The sequence below is a fragment of the Colobus angolensis genome, unplaced genomic scaffold (genome assembly GCF_000951035.1).
Source record: "Colobus angolensis palliatus isolate OR3802 unplaced genomic scaffold, Cang.pa_1.0 Scaffold175, whole genome shotgun sequence".
NCBI lineage: Eukaryota > Metazoa > Chordata > Mammalia > Primates > Cercopithecidae > Colobus > Colobus angolensis.
The window spans coordinates 4,326,445-4,342,021 of NW_012114877.1; the positions used below are offsets into that span (position 1 = coordinate 4,326,445).

Here is a 15,577-nt window from a genome sequence, read left to right on the forward strand (position 1 = left end):
TTGAAAGGAAAAAACAGTGGTATAAAGGTAAAGTGAGGCAGGGAAGGTCCTGATATGTAGCATTTGCCAATTTCACTGGTATAAATACTCCCACCATGGCCAATTTCAAGGTAACAGTTTAGCAAACAGCTTGCAAACCTGATTATTTAACAACTGGCTATCTGGAGTCAGCTGACCCTTAGAGAAACCCTGGCTGAACGAAACTGTTAAGTCCTTCTGTTATGACATGCTGTTTGAATGGTAGAGCTGTGTGAAAATGGAAGTTATGGTGAATGAAGTCAAACCAAGGTTTCAGTAACTTAACGTATTTTGAGTTTGGAGGTGTCAAGTTCACACACACTGTGGATGGTCTAATAAAGTTTTTAAAAAAGCATTAATGTAATAATAACGAATGTGGATAGAAAGTGTGGATATACTGGAAAGAGCATATTCTTTGAATAGACAGACATGGATATGTCGTTAACCTTATTAAGCCTCTATTTCTTTATCTGTATGTGGGAATAACAATGTCTCAGTGAGGCTGGTGTTAAGATTAAATACAATGTCATACATAAAGAATACAGTAAGCACACAGAGCAAACACTCCAGAAGTGCTACTTGCCTTTCCTCCTAAGTAATTATACTCTAGATGTTACTTTTTTTTTTTTTTTTTGAGATGAAGTCTTGCTCTGTCACCCAGGCTGGAGTGCAGTGGTGTGATCTTGGTTCACCGCAACCTCCACCTCCCAGGTTCAAGCAATTTTCCTGCCTCAACCTCCCAAGTAGCTGGGGTTACAGGCATGAGCCACCATACTTGGCTAATTTTTATATTTTTAGTAGAGATGGGGTTTCACCATGTTGGCCAGGCTCGTTTCGAACTCCTGACCTCAGGTGATTCGCCTGCCTCTGCCTCCCAAAGTGCTGGGATTACAGGCATGAGCGACTGTGCCTCGCCGATGTTACTACTTTTAAAAGGAGAAGGGTATGAATTATCTTAACACTTTATTTTCATATAATTTAATCACGTTTATTTTTAAATTCAATTTCTCTATTATTTAAACCAGGGATTGGAAAACTGTGGCCTATGGGCCAACTCTGGCCTGTTTTTGTACATGAAGTTTTAGAAAAACTTTTAATAAAACACACCATGCCCATTAATTTAGGTGGTTCTGTAGCTGCTTTCACATTACAATGGCAAAGTTGTGTAGCTGAAACAGAGACCCTGTGGCCTGCAAGCATATTTACTATATGGACCTTTATAGAAAAAGTTTGCTGATCTATGATTTAAACTATTCTAAGCTTTTCTTAAATGAATACTTTCTCTATATATTAAAAGAAAACAAGGATAGGAAAGGAAAACAATGAGAGAAAAAGATTCTTCTAGGATGTAAAAATGGCAAAACAGGCCATATATCATGGCCTCTGCCTATAATCACAGAGTTTTGGGAGGCAGAGGCGGGAGGACTGCTTGAGGCTAAGAGTTTAAGACCAGCCTCGGCAACATAGCAAGATCTCATCTCTACAAAAAAAGTCAAAAATTTAGGTGGGCATGATGGCATGCACCTATAGTCCCAGCTACACAGGAGGCTGAGGTGAGCTACACAGGAGGCTAAGCCCTGGAGTTTGAGGCTGCAGTGAGCTATGATAGCATCACTGCACTCCAGCCTACGTGATAGAGTGATATAGTAAGACCCTGTTGCAAAAAAAAAAAAAAATTGCAGAACACTGATTCCAAGTACATCAAAGAAATACTCAAAACTCTAGGATAAAGCTGAGCTCTAATTCAGTATTGTCAAGAAAGTATACCTTAAAGAACATTTTATAAATGAAGTTCCTACAAGATGACTATTATTTCCGAAGTGGGAATGCACCATGAATATGGAACTTGGAAGAGTGAATTTAAGGGGTAGAAACGTGGAATTTTATAACCTGGCAATGAAAGTGACTGAAACCACATTAGTCAGGCAAAATAAGCTGATCTCTCTAACTACAGGTAAAATAACATTCCAAACACTGAAAAATGTACACAATCAAAATTGTACATGGTAGGGGTTTAAGAAACCATTTCCCCTGCTAATTTTTGATGTTTACATGGAATGTTCTTCCAGCAGCAAATAACTTACCAATGATCTTGACAGATTGAAAATGATACATCTTTACCACAACATAAATTAATTCTCTCAATGGGAAATTGCTAAAATAGGCAAGGTGTCAGAAAGATTTCTTTATGTCTGAAGGAAAGGAAATGATTCCATTTCTTCCAAACATTCTTACATGAAAAATAATAAACTCTCACTTTTAAACTGTCTTTATTTTCAGGGGGTCCTAGGCACACATCACTAATTGGGGCAGTCATAGTTATCTGGTGTTGGACATGAGTCAGTCCATATTACTTCAGGTATAAAACACAGCCAGTTGGAGATTGCCCCCATAATTCATATTATACATGAATAAATATCATAGCAATACCCAGAAAAGAGGACTGCAGAATTACACTTCACTCTCTTTCATTCCTTAGATTTACAACATAAATGTCACACAAAGATCCTGTAAAGTCAATCTTCACAAAACAAAATATAAGGGAAACATGGTGGTCTATTCAAGGAAATGGATAAATGCCTAACACATTTATCCATTTCCTAGTTTGTCCTCTAGAACAATGACCTTGATACTGTTCCTAAAACACAAAGTTGAAAACCCCAGACGAAAGAGATGAACATTTATTGAGCACTGTGTTATACGTGTGCTATCACATTTAACTTTGATACAAAATCTATATAATTGGTATTAGTGACTTGCCCAAGGTAACAACATCTGTAAAGAAAGAAGTTCAGGCAGGAACTCTGGTCTGTCTCCCATATCTAACCTGTCTTCAAAATGTTCAATCCTGATTGAACACAGGGTATCTGTCAACCATGAGTCCCCTGAGATGCCCCATAGAGAAAGAGGTTCCCTAATCACAGCATCTAAGTTTGGGAAATTTACTAAATTCTCCCCTTGGAGACTAACAGTGCATATTAAAGCCCTGAATTAAAGAAATCCATTTAACTTTTTCGAACTCCTCATCTCCCCAAACTTACTAGGAAATCCCTTTTCCCCAACTAGTATTTTGTGAAGTTAGTATTCTGAAACACACTTTGCACAATGGAAAATGGATGACAGAGAGATACATAAACTGTCAGAGAAGATAAACAATTTTAATCATGGCTAAGGAGATGATGGTGTGGTTACAAATGGCTTTTCTTTGCTCTTCGATTCAACCAAAATTTTGAGTAAGACCCCCAATGCCCTCGTCCCCGCCTACCTCCTGAGTCTCATGTTACACTTGGGCCACCTGGCCTGCTTTCAGTACTGGGGACCTGCTGGGCTTTCCCCCTCCATGGAGCCTTTGCAAAATGTTCCCTTTGTGACATTGCTCCACCTTTCCTCTTTACTTAGTTGACTCCTTTCCTGACTGGGTCAAACTTCTCTCTGGATGCCCTCCTATCACAAAATTCTACATAGCACTTGCCATGATTACAAGGTTATGTTTATTTGTGTATTGATTTGATTAGTGATGGTCTATACTCCCACTGGGGGAAGAGAGCTATTTCTCTGTTTCTCAGACAGCACAAAGATGTGGGACCTCTTCCACCATCTCTATTCACTCTTGCCCAAGGAGGAACAGTGAGGAACAGTGACTTAATGAAGCATGAACTAGGGAGGAAAGGCTGGGCACGCTCTGCTCAGGGTCCAGGGTGCACTCTGGTCAGCTCCCACCCTGAGGTAAGCTGAGAAGTGCACTGTGGGAAATAAACTGAATTCTGGGAAGACATACTAGGAAGCCCAATTGTTACAGATCCAAGCTCCATTCTGTGGTTTAGCTTTATGTAATACAGTTGATATTTTGTTCTTCATCTGTGACTGCTGTTTTATTGTTTAATCATTTCCACACTTAGGAGAGGAAGACAAAAGTGATCTTGTTTGGCCTCTAGAATGCCAGTATTCTCCAACAGGTGTAAGCTCCTGTGGTCAGGGAAAAGGGCCTCTCTCTGCTCACCTCAGTAGCTCAGTTTCTGGCACTTACGAGGCATTCAAAATACCATTTCACCCAGGCTGGTCTTGAAATCCTGGCCTCAGGCGATCCTCCTGCCTCAGCCTCCCAAAGAGCTGTGATTATACGTGTGAGCCACAGTACCCAGCTGAAGTCCTAGTTTCTTGATACATGTAACTCTACCAAGATTTTCTTACTAATAAATTTTTTAAACAACTGACCTTTGTCTTCAGATTATTACAGGCTAATCCTAATGTGGAACTGAGGACAAACTTTTGAGCAGAGTTAATCCAAATCAATGAAGATGGTATCCTTAAAAGGACAGAAGCCTCTTTAAGGCGAGGGCATGGAGGAGAGGAGATGAGAGTGCAGGAGTAGTGGACATCCATGTGTGTCAGGGAGACTGAGATGAAAGAGGAGGCACATAGGAGAGATGGGCTGGGAAAAATACAATGGATTACTTGGAGAATAGGTGGGTATAAAGAAGCAAGTGAAAAAGCTAAATTGAAGGGCAAGTTTCCACTATATACAGAAAAACCTGGAGAAGACAAGGACTCCCTCTTTTTCTCAAGGCATTGTAAAAACAACGAAGTCTCCTTGGAAGAAATATTCTATCTAAATTTCTCCAAGACTGCTTAATAAATTATATTTTCTCTAAAGTATGCAATTATTTTAACTGTTTTAGAAGACAGTGTTCATAATATATTTAGTTGTAAATCAGGTGATAAAATATATATTATTGTAGAGCCCATTAAAAATGTTGTGTATGTGGGTATGCACAGTAAAAATGGGAAATATATTGACAAAAAACTACAAAACCATTATCGCATGCTTATTAACAATAATCTAGAAATATTTCTTCAGTAATAAACTGAAGAATGAATCAATATACAGAGACTAGTGAAAGGATTGACGATGTGGTGGGTCTGTGTCATCATCTGTCCCCAGCCCCTTTCTGCCCCCGGCACATCGCACACATTTTCTCTTTCTCCTCTCTCCTCTCCTCCTTCTCAAGGCGGTAGGGCCAAGCCACTCACCTGTCGGAGTGCTGCTGCGGAATGAAGAGGAGGGGGTGATGGGTGGGGTCACGGGGGGAGTAAGGCTTCCACTGCTGTGGCGTGGCGGAGTGGACACATTCCCTCGAGACACTGAGCTGGACAGAGTCAGTGAGAGCTTCGGCTGAATCTTCTTCTTTAGGGACTCCTGCTCTCGGCGGGCAGCATCTGTCATGAATCTGAAACAACAATAGAAGGTAAGGAACCTGGGCCACGTATAGAGCATGAGGACTCACAACATTCATTAGACTTTCACAGATGCCCGACCCTGGAAAAGGACCTTGGCCACAGGTCAGTCCCAATCCCCAGAACTCACAACAGCTTCCCTTTTCCAGTGCAATGGAATTATCTTCTAGCGTGTTATTTTTAAGGTTCCTCAAAGTCAGGTTCACTTCTTCCCTAGCAAATCCTCCTTGCCAGGAAGCTTATATGCACAGAATACATCTACACCCACTGTAATGCTTTCAGTTACAAGATTTCCTCTCTTGGAAGGTCTGCTCTCTTTTTTTCTACCCATAGGAAGCCCACACATCCTCAAAGTTCCCCAACCACTCCTAAATAGACAGCGCTTCCTTTATCTGCAGGTTGGCAGTATTTCTTTGTACCACTTAACTGCCACCTAACATACATGTCCTCGTGAAAACTCTCTTTTTTGTATTACTTTGATGCTCATATTATTATTTGGGTTTAAAAACTCTTCTTGGCAAATTGAGGCCTTGCTTCCCTCGTCATGAAGGCAAGGATTCTAGTCCCCAGTTCCTAGCACAGTGCCAGGCCCACCTCAGGAAACACAGACAGAACTGCATACATTTGCCCAGGAAGATTCCAGAAGGGAAGAGAGCAGCACAAGGAGGGAGGTCACCACTGATGATCTGTTTACGTTCTAATTTTATTACTCATAAAGAGAAAGGTGACTTTTCCTGATAGTTTCACTTTGGAAACTTGAGTTATTCTTCCAATGCTTCTCTGATGTTGGTAATATTCAAACTTCATTCTTTTCTCACTGTATAATCTACCATTTTGTCAATTCGTGTAATATGAGATTCAAAACAATCTATGAAATGGTATCTCCTACCTAAAGAACATTCACCTTTCATATTGGCAGGCAAACTTTGTCAGCTGCATTTTTGAAAATTGCCACAGAAAGCATAGTCTATAAATGTATGATAGCGTTCAGATGATAAAACCACAGCTGTCCCTACCACCTAGGCTAAGAAACAGAACATTCCAGGCCCCTCAAGGCCTGTCTCCAACACCTTCCGCATGAACTATATTTTGACTATTTCAATACAATTTATCATAAACTCACTGCATTGCACTTAAACATGGTATTTTACCCAACCTATTTCACATTTTGTCTACAAAATTCCTTAGTATTTTTCCTCACTACATGATGAAGTTTTGATAGATAGTTTTGACAGATAGTTCTAATACCTGGTGAAAGCCTGAAGTCAATTAAATACCCAATGAAACAACAGTAATATTGTTACGCTGTCTTAAAATTTCTATTTTTATACTTGGAACATGGATGGCACATTTCTTGAATGGTTCTTGCAACATAATCCAGATATATAAACTGGATTTTACATGCTGAACTGAGCTTAGTAATAAAGCTTTGCCTTGAGCTCTTAGGTTTTGTGTTATAGCATAGTGATGATTTAAAAAGGACTGTCGGCCGGGCGCGGTGGCTCAAGCCTGTAATCCCAGCACTTTGGGAGGCCGAGATGGGCGGATCACAAGGTCAGGAGATCGAGACCATCCTGGCTAACACGGTGAAACCCCGTCTGTACTAAAATACAAAAAACTAGCCGGGCGAGATGGCGGGCGCCTGTAGTCCCAGCTACTCGGGAGGCTGAGGCAGGAGAATGGCATGAACCCGGGAGACGGAGCTTGCAGTGAGCTGAGATCCGGCCACTGCACTCCAGCCTGGGTGACAGAGCGAAACTCCGTCTCAAAAAAAAAATAAAAATAAATAAAAATAAAAAGGACTGTCAATGCAAAAGAGAATTGTTTGCACATGGTAGCCAAGTACTCATTTATTTTCAGAGGCAAAATTGGTTCTATTGTCCTTAAAACTTCTTATTCCCCTCCTCATAAACCTCTACTAAAAATACAGACTCACAGAGAAAAGCAAAGAATTAGTGCTTTTTTTTTTTTATTATTCTAAGAAGAACTGCTAACTAGCATGGTGCTGAGCTTCTCACACTGGGGTACGCAGTGCGCCAGGGAGTGGCAAAGCCACAGGATAAACACGCTGCTGCTTCCAGGAAGACTGATTGTTCTCGAGGGCAAGTAATTCAAACTAGTGTTTCAAATAGCAAGATAAACACAGACATGCTTATGGGGACAGAAAAAAATTTTTACATCTCGCATTTTAGTTAAGAGCATGGTATTTGGAATGAGGCCAGGGTTCAAATCCTGGCTGGGTTATTATGTAATTTGAGGCAAGTTGATAAACTCTGAATCTCAGGTTTATTTTCTGTAAAATGGGAATGAGAGAGTAGGTAAGGAATTAACATAAGTCTTTTCGCTTTCTGCATGGTAGTCTGATCTTTGGCTAAATTTGGTAACCTGCTAAGACAGTATGTCAACTATGTTACCAGGCGACACTATCTATATAAGAATGACCTCCGACTGGTGAACTCCACAGCCTGGGAGGATCTAGGAACCTGTAGTTATCTGATAGGAAGCTAAGAATCCTGATTTGGGCTTTCTGAGCATGGTGATCTTGTAGCTGGGCATGGCCTTTGCAGAGAACTGGGGAGCTATGCCCAGATGATGTTGCAAGAGCTTTGGCTCCTGTAGGGCACGAGGCTTTTCTACCAGGATGGTTTCCACTCCTACCCCTCTGCACCTGAACAGACTCTCATGTGCACTGCTGCAAGGGCGCCTGCAAAAGGCGGCCTGTCCTCCATCCTCTGAACGGGCCCAGTGCCCTATTGTGGCCCATGGTCATCTGTGAGTCTGAATGTTCACAATCTAAGAAGGTGACCTGCTGGCACATGGGGCAATAACATTTCAACTTCAGAGGACTGTTGTGAGGATAAATGAGGTAATTGGCCCATCATGTAGCAAGTGGCTCAAGATGCAGAAGCTGTTATTAATTACATAAAGCATTATAATATGGTTATGTCTCTATATTTTGTCCACCTTACTCAAACTCCAAGTGTTTTGAGGACACACCACACACCCACGGCTCTGAAAGCACTAAGCACACACACCCCTTGTGTAGAGCAGAAATTCCATTTGTGGAACGGCTGAATGGAATAAACCCAGAGGGTGTATAACCAGTGTGAGACAGAGAGGGAGAGACAATCAGAGGGAAGAGAGAGAAAGGCTTCTCTACATCTAACTCATATATTTATACATTTTTTTTTTTTGAGATGGAGTCTCGCACTGTTGCCCATGCTGGAGTGCAGTGGCACAATCTCGGCTCACCTCTGCCTCCTGGTTCAAGCGATTCACCTGCTTCAGCCTCCCAAATAGCTGGGAATACAGGTGCCCACCACCATGCCCAGCTAATTTTTGTATTTTTAGTAGAGACAAGGTTTCACCACGTTGGCCAAGCTGGTCTTGAACTACTGACCTCAAGTGTTCTGCCCTCCTCAGCCTCCCAAGTGCTGGGATTACAGAACTCATATCTCTTATTGTAAAATACTCTCCTACAGCTCAGATATAACACAACAACTATAAACAACCGTAACATTCATACACACACAAACCCTGCCTTCACCCTCACATAGGTTTGACCAGCCACAGACAGCAATCTGGATTTGGGTTATATCTTCTATAGTGCTTTCTAGAAATAAGAACAAGGCACCCATGTTAAAAGCATTGAACATGAAACACATTCTTAAAGCCTTGTCGCCAAGACTTCCTCCTGCAGTTCTCCCTCCTCTCTTGGATTGGTGTTGTGAACTCGGACATACAATCTATAAATCATGGTAACCTTGACATATCAAGGCACACAGCTGCACAATTTGTTCTAGTGACAACCATACACACACATCCCCACACCACCTGCCCCTACAAACACACACAGGAGTGCCACACAAGCGCTGTGGGAACCCTGGTTAAAATAGGCCCATGTCTCCCCTGCACTACCACGCTGCTCCTCTTCCTCTTCCCTTCATTAACCACGACTTAACCCATTTTCTGAGACTTACTAAATTCTCAAGTTTTTGAGCAATGTTCCATCAGCACAGCTGTCTGTCAAAAGGTGGGCAGATTCCCAGTGGCAAGGAACCATTTGGGGAGACAAAGAGTGTCTAGAGAAGCCAAGGAGGCATAGCAAAGGCTGTGATTCTGGCCAACAAATGAGGACTATGTTCCCCGTTTTACCAAATATCAGGGCTGGGAAAGGTTCACCATGTTCCCAAGGCTGAGTTCAGGTTAAGGGAGTCATGTCACTCAGTAGCCTGAGATTTCCTCAATGAGTCTGGACACAACTGGTGATCTTTCTGAAGCTCTCAATAATCACGGCTGATGCGGATTTTTTTTTGGAGATGGGGTCTCGCTGTCACCAAGGCTGGCGTGCAGTGGTGATTACAGTTCACTGAAGCCCTGACCTCCTGGGCTCAAGTGATCTTCTTGCCTCAGTTTCCCAAGTAGCTGAGACCACAGGCATGCCCCACCATGCCCAGGTAATTTTTTGATTTTTTGTAGAGATGCGGTCTCACTATGTTGCCCAGGCTGATTTCAAACTCCTGGGCTCAAGTGATCCTCCCACCCAGAGTGTTAGGATTATAGGCGTGAGCCACTGCACCTGACTCACTTGGGTTTTAGAGCAGGAAGGAACCTTGGTTAAGTCAGATTATCCGGTCCAGCCCCCTCATTTGTTACAGCAACTGTGAACTGAGTTGGTGTGACCTGTTTGAGGTCATTTAGGCTAGTGGCAGAGCTGGCATCAGAGCCTAGTCAAGCCTCGGGACTCTGTCATGATTTTCACAGTTGAAAGCGTTCAGGGAGCTGGAGCATGGGGCCTGGGGAAATGCCCCTCTGGCAGTTTACATGGGGGCAGTGGGCAGCTGGGACAACAAAAGGCTCATCCTCCAAATGTCAGTCCATCCTGCTGTGTGGGACCACTGGGCTCCCCAGTTGTGGGGCAGGGGGTCTCTGGAATTGTAGCCCCACTGGGCTACGATCTGGGGAAGGCAGGCTGGCTGTGCCCACCTCCCAGAATTCTCTCTGCTTTGCAATGGTGACACTGCTCTGATCTGGCAGCTGCAGTGTGCTGGAGCTGGCTCATAATGGGTTGTGAAAGCTGACTTAAATTTTCAGGGATTTGGTGAATCTGTTGTTAAACACAGCCGTTATTAAAAACTAAATTATGTAAATAATTAAATCAAGTGCTTTGTTAAAAACAAGGATATTTAACTCAAGGCTCATCACTTAATTATTTTACTGCATTTTAATATTATCTATATTCTTGAGGTTATTTACATTAACATTTTATCTATTTGGTAGAATTACTGTATAACTATATGCTATATAATGCAAAGTAACCTACTCTGTGTTCAGTAACATGTGGGTACCTTGAAATTGGCTATGGAAGGAGTATTTATTTACACCACCAAAACTGGCAATACCACAAATTGGGATTTTTTTCCTCCCCAAGTCAGTTCAACATTTGCCAGTACACCTTCTAGTGATTATTATTATTATTATATTATTATTTTTTGAGATGGAATAATCCAGGCTGGAGTGCAGGGGCGCGATCTTGGCTCACTGCAACCTCTGCCTCTCGGGTTCAAGCCATTCTCCTGCCTCAGCCTCCCCAGCAGCTGGGACTATAGGCGCCCGCCACCATGCCCAGTTAAAGTTTTTGTATTTTTAGTAGAGACAGTGTTTCACATCGTTAGCCAGAATGGTCTCAATCTCCTGACCTTGTGATCCACCTGCCTCGGCCTCCCAAAGTTCTGGGATTACAGACGTGAGCCACCGCGCCTGGCCGTGATTATTATTTTTTAATATGGGGAAAAAAAGTGTTTGAACTGGGCTTCTTGCCTACTCACTAAAGGAATTAATCAAGGAAGGAACAAAGAATGAGTAAGAAAGTCTTCTTTTTTAAAATTGTAAAAAATAATGTATCTCAGTAAAAAAACTTACAGAACATTTTTTATGGATTTGTGACTTGTGTTTAAAAAGTGTTTTAATTGACCAACACAGAGGTTAGGAAAAGAAATGAAATAAAGGTATTTTTTTAAATTATGGAATATATATGCAAATCAATATATACATTTCCATGCATAAAAATTTTAATAAAATAGCAATCTGTGTACCTACCATTCAGCTTATGAAAGGAATTTTTGATTTTTCCTGTGTAAAAACTTTTTTTTTCTAAGAGAAATATTACCCAGATAAAACTATGGTTGATATTTTAGGGTTTTTCCTTCTAACATTTTTCTACACATAGAGAAAACTGAGTATTTCTTAAAGAAAAAAAGTCACTTGAGACTCTTTCACTCACTGTTGACTAACAGCCTGAAAATCTGCGGTCAGGCAAAGCAATGTTTTCATTTTGAAACTGAAACTGCTGTAAGATTAATTTCAACTTTCCTACAAATCAGAAATGTCTAAGTTACTTTAATTTAATATGGTCATTTGTAGTAATATTTGTTATTGCTAGGGGAAGTACATATTCCTTAAGTAAATTTTCAAGACTCCATTGTAAATCTTTTAAATCCTCAGACCACAATGTTCATTCAGTCTGACATGTTCAACGTGGAAACATGAATATAACTCCACAGGGGGAAAATGTCAACTGCTGGTCCAGGGAGACTAGTTTCAACCACAAACTCAGGAAATGTACGGTATTTGCTGGAACCTGGGCAGAGACCCCATTGCCACCTCAGTTGATGGCCAAAACACCTGAGTCTAAGTGACCTGCTGGGGAAAAAAAAAATCACTGGGCTTTCACTGGATCAGAGAACTCAGAAATGGAAGTGACCACTCAAAACTGCAGTCTCAGAAAAAACTGAAAACTCCAAGATATGTGGTGTGGCGTGGCTGTGATTATATGACTCTGGAGAAGGCGCGTGGTCCAGAGGTCTGCACTGCATGTTGCCAGGAGGCTTGCTCTGGGGCAAAGAAACTGGTGGCCTCCAGGAGTCACTGCATTTGCTTTTGTGGTCTTGGTTTTTCTACTTGTTAAAATTGAGGAGATTTGGTTTTATGGATATATGGAATACATCACTGCTAGGGTCCTTCCCAGCTCTAACAGTGAATGATTCCGGCAATAGCATTGTGCAGTATTTTTCAAACTTTGACTTCAACCCATTTTAAGAAATGTATCTCACGTTGCGACCTGGTGTGCTCACATGTATAAACAGGCCTGCAACCTGCAATTTTGAAATCTCCAAAGCTCTGAAATCTGAAATTAAAAAAAAATAAAACTTGGCAATAAAACGTCATCGGAAGGCAAACTCGAACCTGACCGAGTGAAAGGCTACTTACAGATTTTATTGTATTTAGTGAAAATATTTGTGTGTTTCACTGTATAAATAGCAATGTATGTGATTACATGGGGCTGACCCAGACCCTACTGGGGGTATTATGTAATATGTAGTATTTGTACTATATTACCTTAATGAAATCTAAAAAATTATGAATTACTAAACATATCTGGACTCAAGGATGAGACATTTTAATGTAAATATCTGAAACAGAAATTTCACAAAACAATCTTTACTACATATGATATACTCTGGCATTTTTCTGTTCTATTTCATTTTAACAAAACATGATGGTCATGACCACCACATTGACTTCTTGACCCCCTGGGAGGTCATGGCCTGGAGTCTGAATACATTAGTGTAGCAGTTAAGAGGGTGGGCTTTGGAGGTGGACTATCTAGATTCAAATCTCTGATCCATGCCCTGCTAGCTGTGTAATGACAGTGGGCAAGTTACCTTCCTAGCCTTTCGGTGCTGCCATTTTCTCATCTATAAATGGTGACAACAACAGGCCTGACCAACGGTTGTGGTGAGGATTAAGTAAGTTAATATACATAAAGCACTTAGAACAGGGCCTGACACTTCGTGCTTGACAAATGTCAGGTTCCTGGTTCATAAAAGAAGCGACTAACACTTACTGGAAATCTTAACTCGCAAACCTTTTACATTCTGCCATCTACACTAGCATTTGGTTATTTCTGAGCTGGGGCACTGAATATTAGGAGTCATCATGAGTTCTGATGATTCTGAAAGCAAAGAGCCATCTTTACTGATTCTGCAGGCATTCATGTTATTTTTATTTATTTTTTGGCTTTTGTGACAGGCTCTCACTCTGTCGCCCAGGCTGGAATGCAGGGGCGTGATCATGGCTCACTAGCAGTTGTGTGATTTTCTTGTCAGCCTCCTGAGTAGCTGGGACTACAGGCGTTCGCCACCACACCTGGATAATTTTTTGTACTTTTTGTAAAGATGAGGTTTTACCATGTTGCCCAGGCTACTTTTGAACTCCTGGGATCAAGCAATCTGCCCACTTTGGCCTCCCAAAGTGTTGGGATTACAGGCGTGAGTCATCATGCCCGGCCCAGGAATCTATTAAATTGCAATGGCATCTATTGAATGGCAATCACAGGCAAATTCAAGAAGACAGATACAGTAACTATGAACACAACAGAAAAAGAAGGTTCGTCTCATTAGACAACATGCTGGGGCCCACCTATAAACTCATACACCTCTTCTTACTTCCTGGCCTTGATTTCTAGAGTGAACCAAATTATAGAGGGTCTTTCCAGCAGGACAGGCAATGGGAGACCCTCCATACCATGAGCTGTGGACTGACATCCTTCCATCCAGCTAAAGGTTCTCTGCTTGGGAGATTCATCAAGTTGCACAAGGCTCTGACTTGGTCTGCCAGCAGACCCTCTGTAGGACACCACATCCAACTACGCTTCATTTGAAGTTCAAAAGCTTTGTTCTGCCTTTTCAATGGCCCTTTGGGCATTGTCATTTTTCAGCAAAAACAAGCTTTTGAGAAAAGCTGTGGGGAGTTGGCAGATAGGCCCTGAGATTCCAAGCACTCCCAAATCTGGTAATTCATTGCTCCAGATGATGGTATTTCTGACATAACAATTTAACCTTCTGAAGGACAGTCTAACATGGAGAGTAAGGATTTTTCTTTTCTCTGGCTGTTACTATGCAATCCAGGACAAGGATGGATAGAGAACCAGTAAGCAAGCAAAACAGTGCATGGCACATTTGAAATGTGTCTGTGGGAAATGGTGATGGAAATAATGGGTACATTTCAGCATGCAACCATGTGTGGCCCACATGTCAAAGGATCTGGCTACTCTAGGTCTCAACGTAATGATGGCTTTCAAAACGTACGTCTGCTAATGAATTCATGTGGCGGGTCTTCTTATTTTAGCAGCAACTTAATTCCATAGTGAAGCTAAAGGTGGATTTGGTTAAAACAGCTAGTTAGTGAAACATGACCTAGAAACAGAAAGTGGAGCAATCATTTGTCAGCACCCCTTCATGAATAGAATGGCCTTTTTTGGTGATCTGGGAACTTAATAAATGTACTTTTCAGTAGAAAAGAGAAAATCTGGATTTCTAAATCACATTAATTTCAGAAAGTTTATAGTAATGCTTCAAATAATCCCATGTTTCACTTCTTATCCCAGAGTTATTTTTGACTTCATGATCTGAGGTCCATGGGGTGGATTTTGAAGCTTCATAAAACTTTTTGCAGTATCACCAAAACTCTGAGCCCCTATTAACATGCCATTAAAATTTTAATGCAAAATAATAAAACTAAAAGCAGCACGAGGAAAAAAACCCACTCCATTTGATCAGATCAGTTTGGCACTTAACTTGTAAGGGGTATTTTTTTGTGATTGACCTTTACACTGGTTGTGGACATAATTTGAGAAGTACACAGCTAACGAAATAGACTGTGTTCTCAGGTACCAAACTAAAACTGACAGACTTACTGCATTAAGACAGACGTTATTTTCTCTCTCTTCTTTTCTTTTTAAGACAGGGTCTCACTCTGTCAGCAAGGCTGGAGTGCAGTGGTGCCATCATAGCTCACTGCAGCCTTGACCTCCTGGGCTCAAGCGATCCTCTTGCTTCAGCCTCCCAAGTAGCTGGGACTATAGGGATGCACCACCAAACCCAGCTAATTTTTGTACTTTTGGTAGAGCACCACATCTACCTAATTTTTGTAGAGGCAGGATCTCACTCTGTTGCCCAGGCTGGTCTCGATCTCCTGGGCTCAAGCAGTCTTGTTGCCTTGGCCTCCCAAAGTGCTAGGATTTCAGGTATGAGCTACCCACATCTGGCCTGCTTTTCTAAGTTTATATTTGACATATATGGAAGGATGTAGTTCCTGGTCTTCGGAGAATTCTAATTTTGCATAAAATAAATAAATATGAGGGCAAGCCAATTTCATAGCAAACCTTTAGCTTATTTTGCGTACAGACGTTCATTTCTTTCTTTTTTTTTTTGTGGGGGTGAGGGAAGAAGAAAAGGTGGGGGAAGATAAAAAGACAAGATAA

General features: G+C 41.5%; 1 protein-coding gene across 3 annotated transcripts in view; it reads right to left on the bottom strand.

Moving 5' to 3' along the window:
- The window catches only part of JAZF1 (JAZF zinc finger 1), a 361,747-nt gene that overhangs the window by 64,740 nt on the left and 281,430 nt on the right, over positions 1-15,577 (bottom strand). For all 3 annotated transcript variants that reach the window (XM_011938599.1, XM_011938602.1, XM_011938601.1), the window contains exon 3: positions 5,050-5,246. In XM_011938599.1, the coding sequence (XP_011793989.1) occupies positions 5,050-5,246 (197 nt within the window). The remainder of the gene's footprint in view (positions 1-5,049; positions 5,247-15,577) is intronic.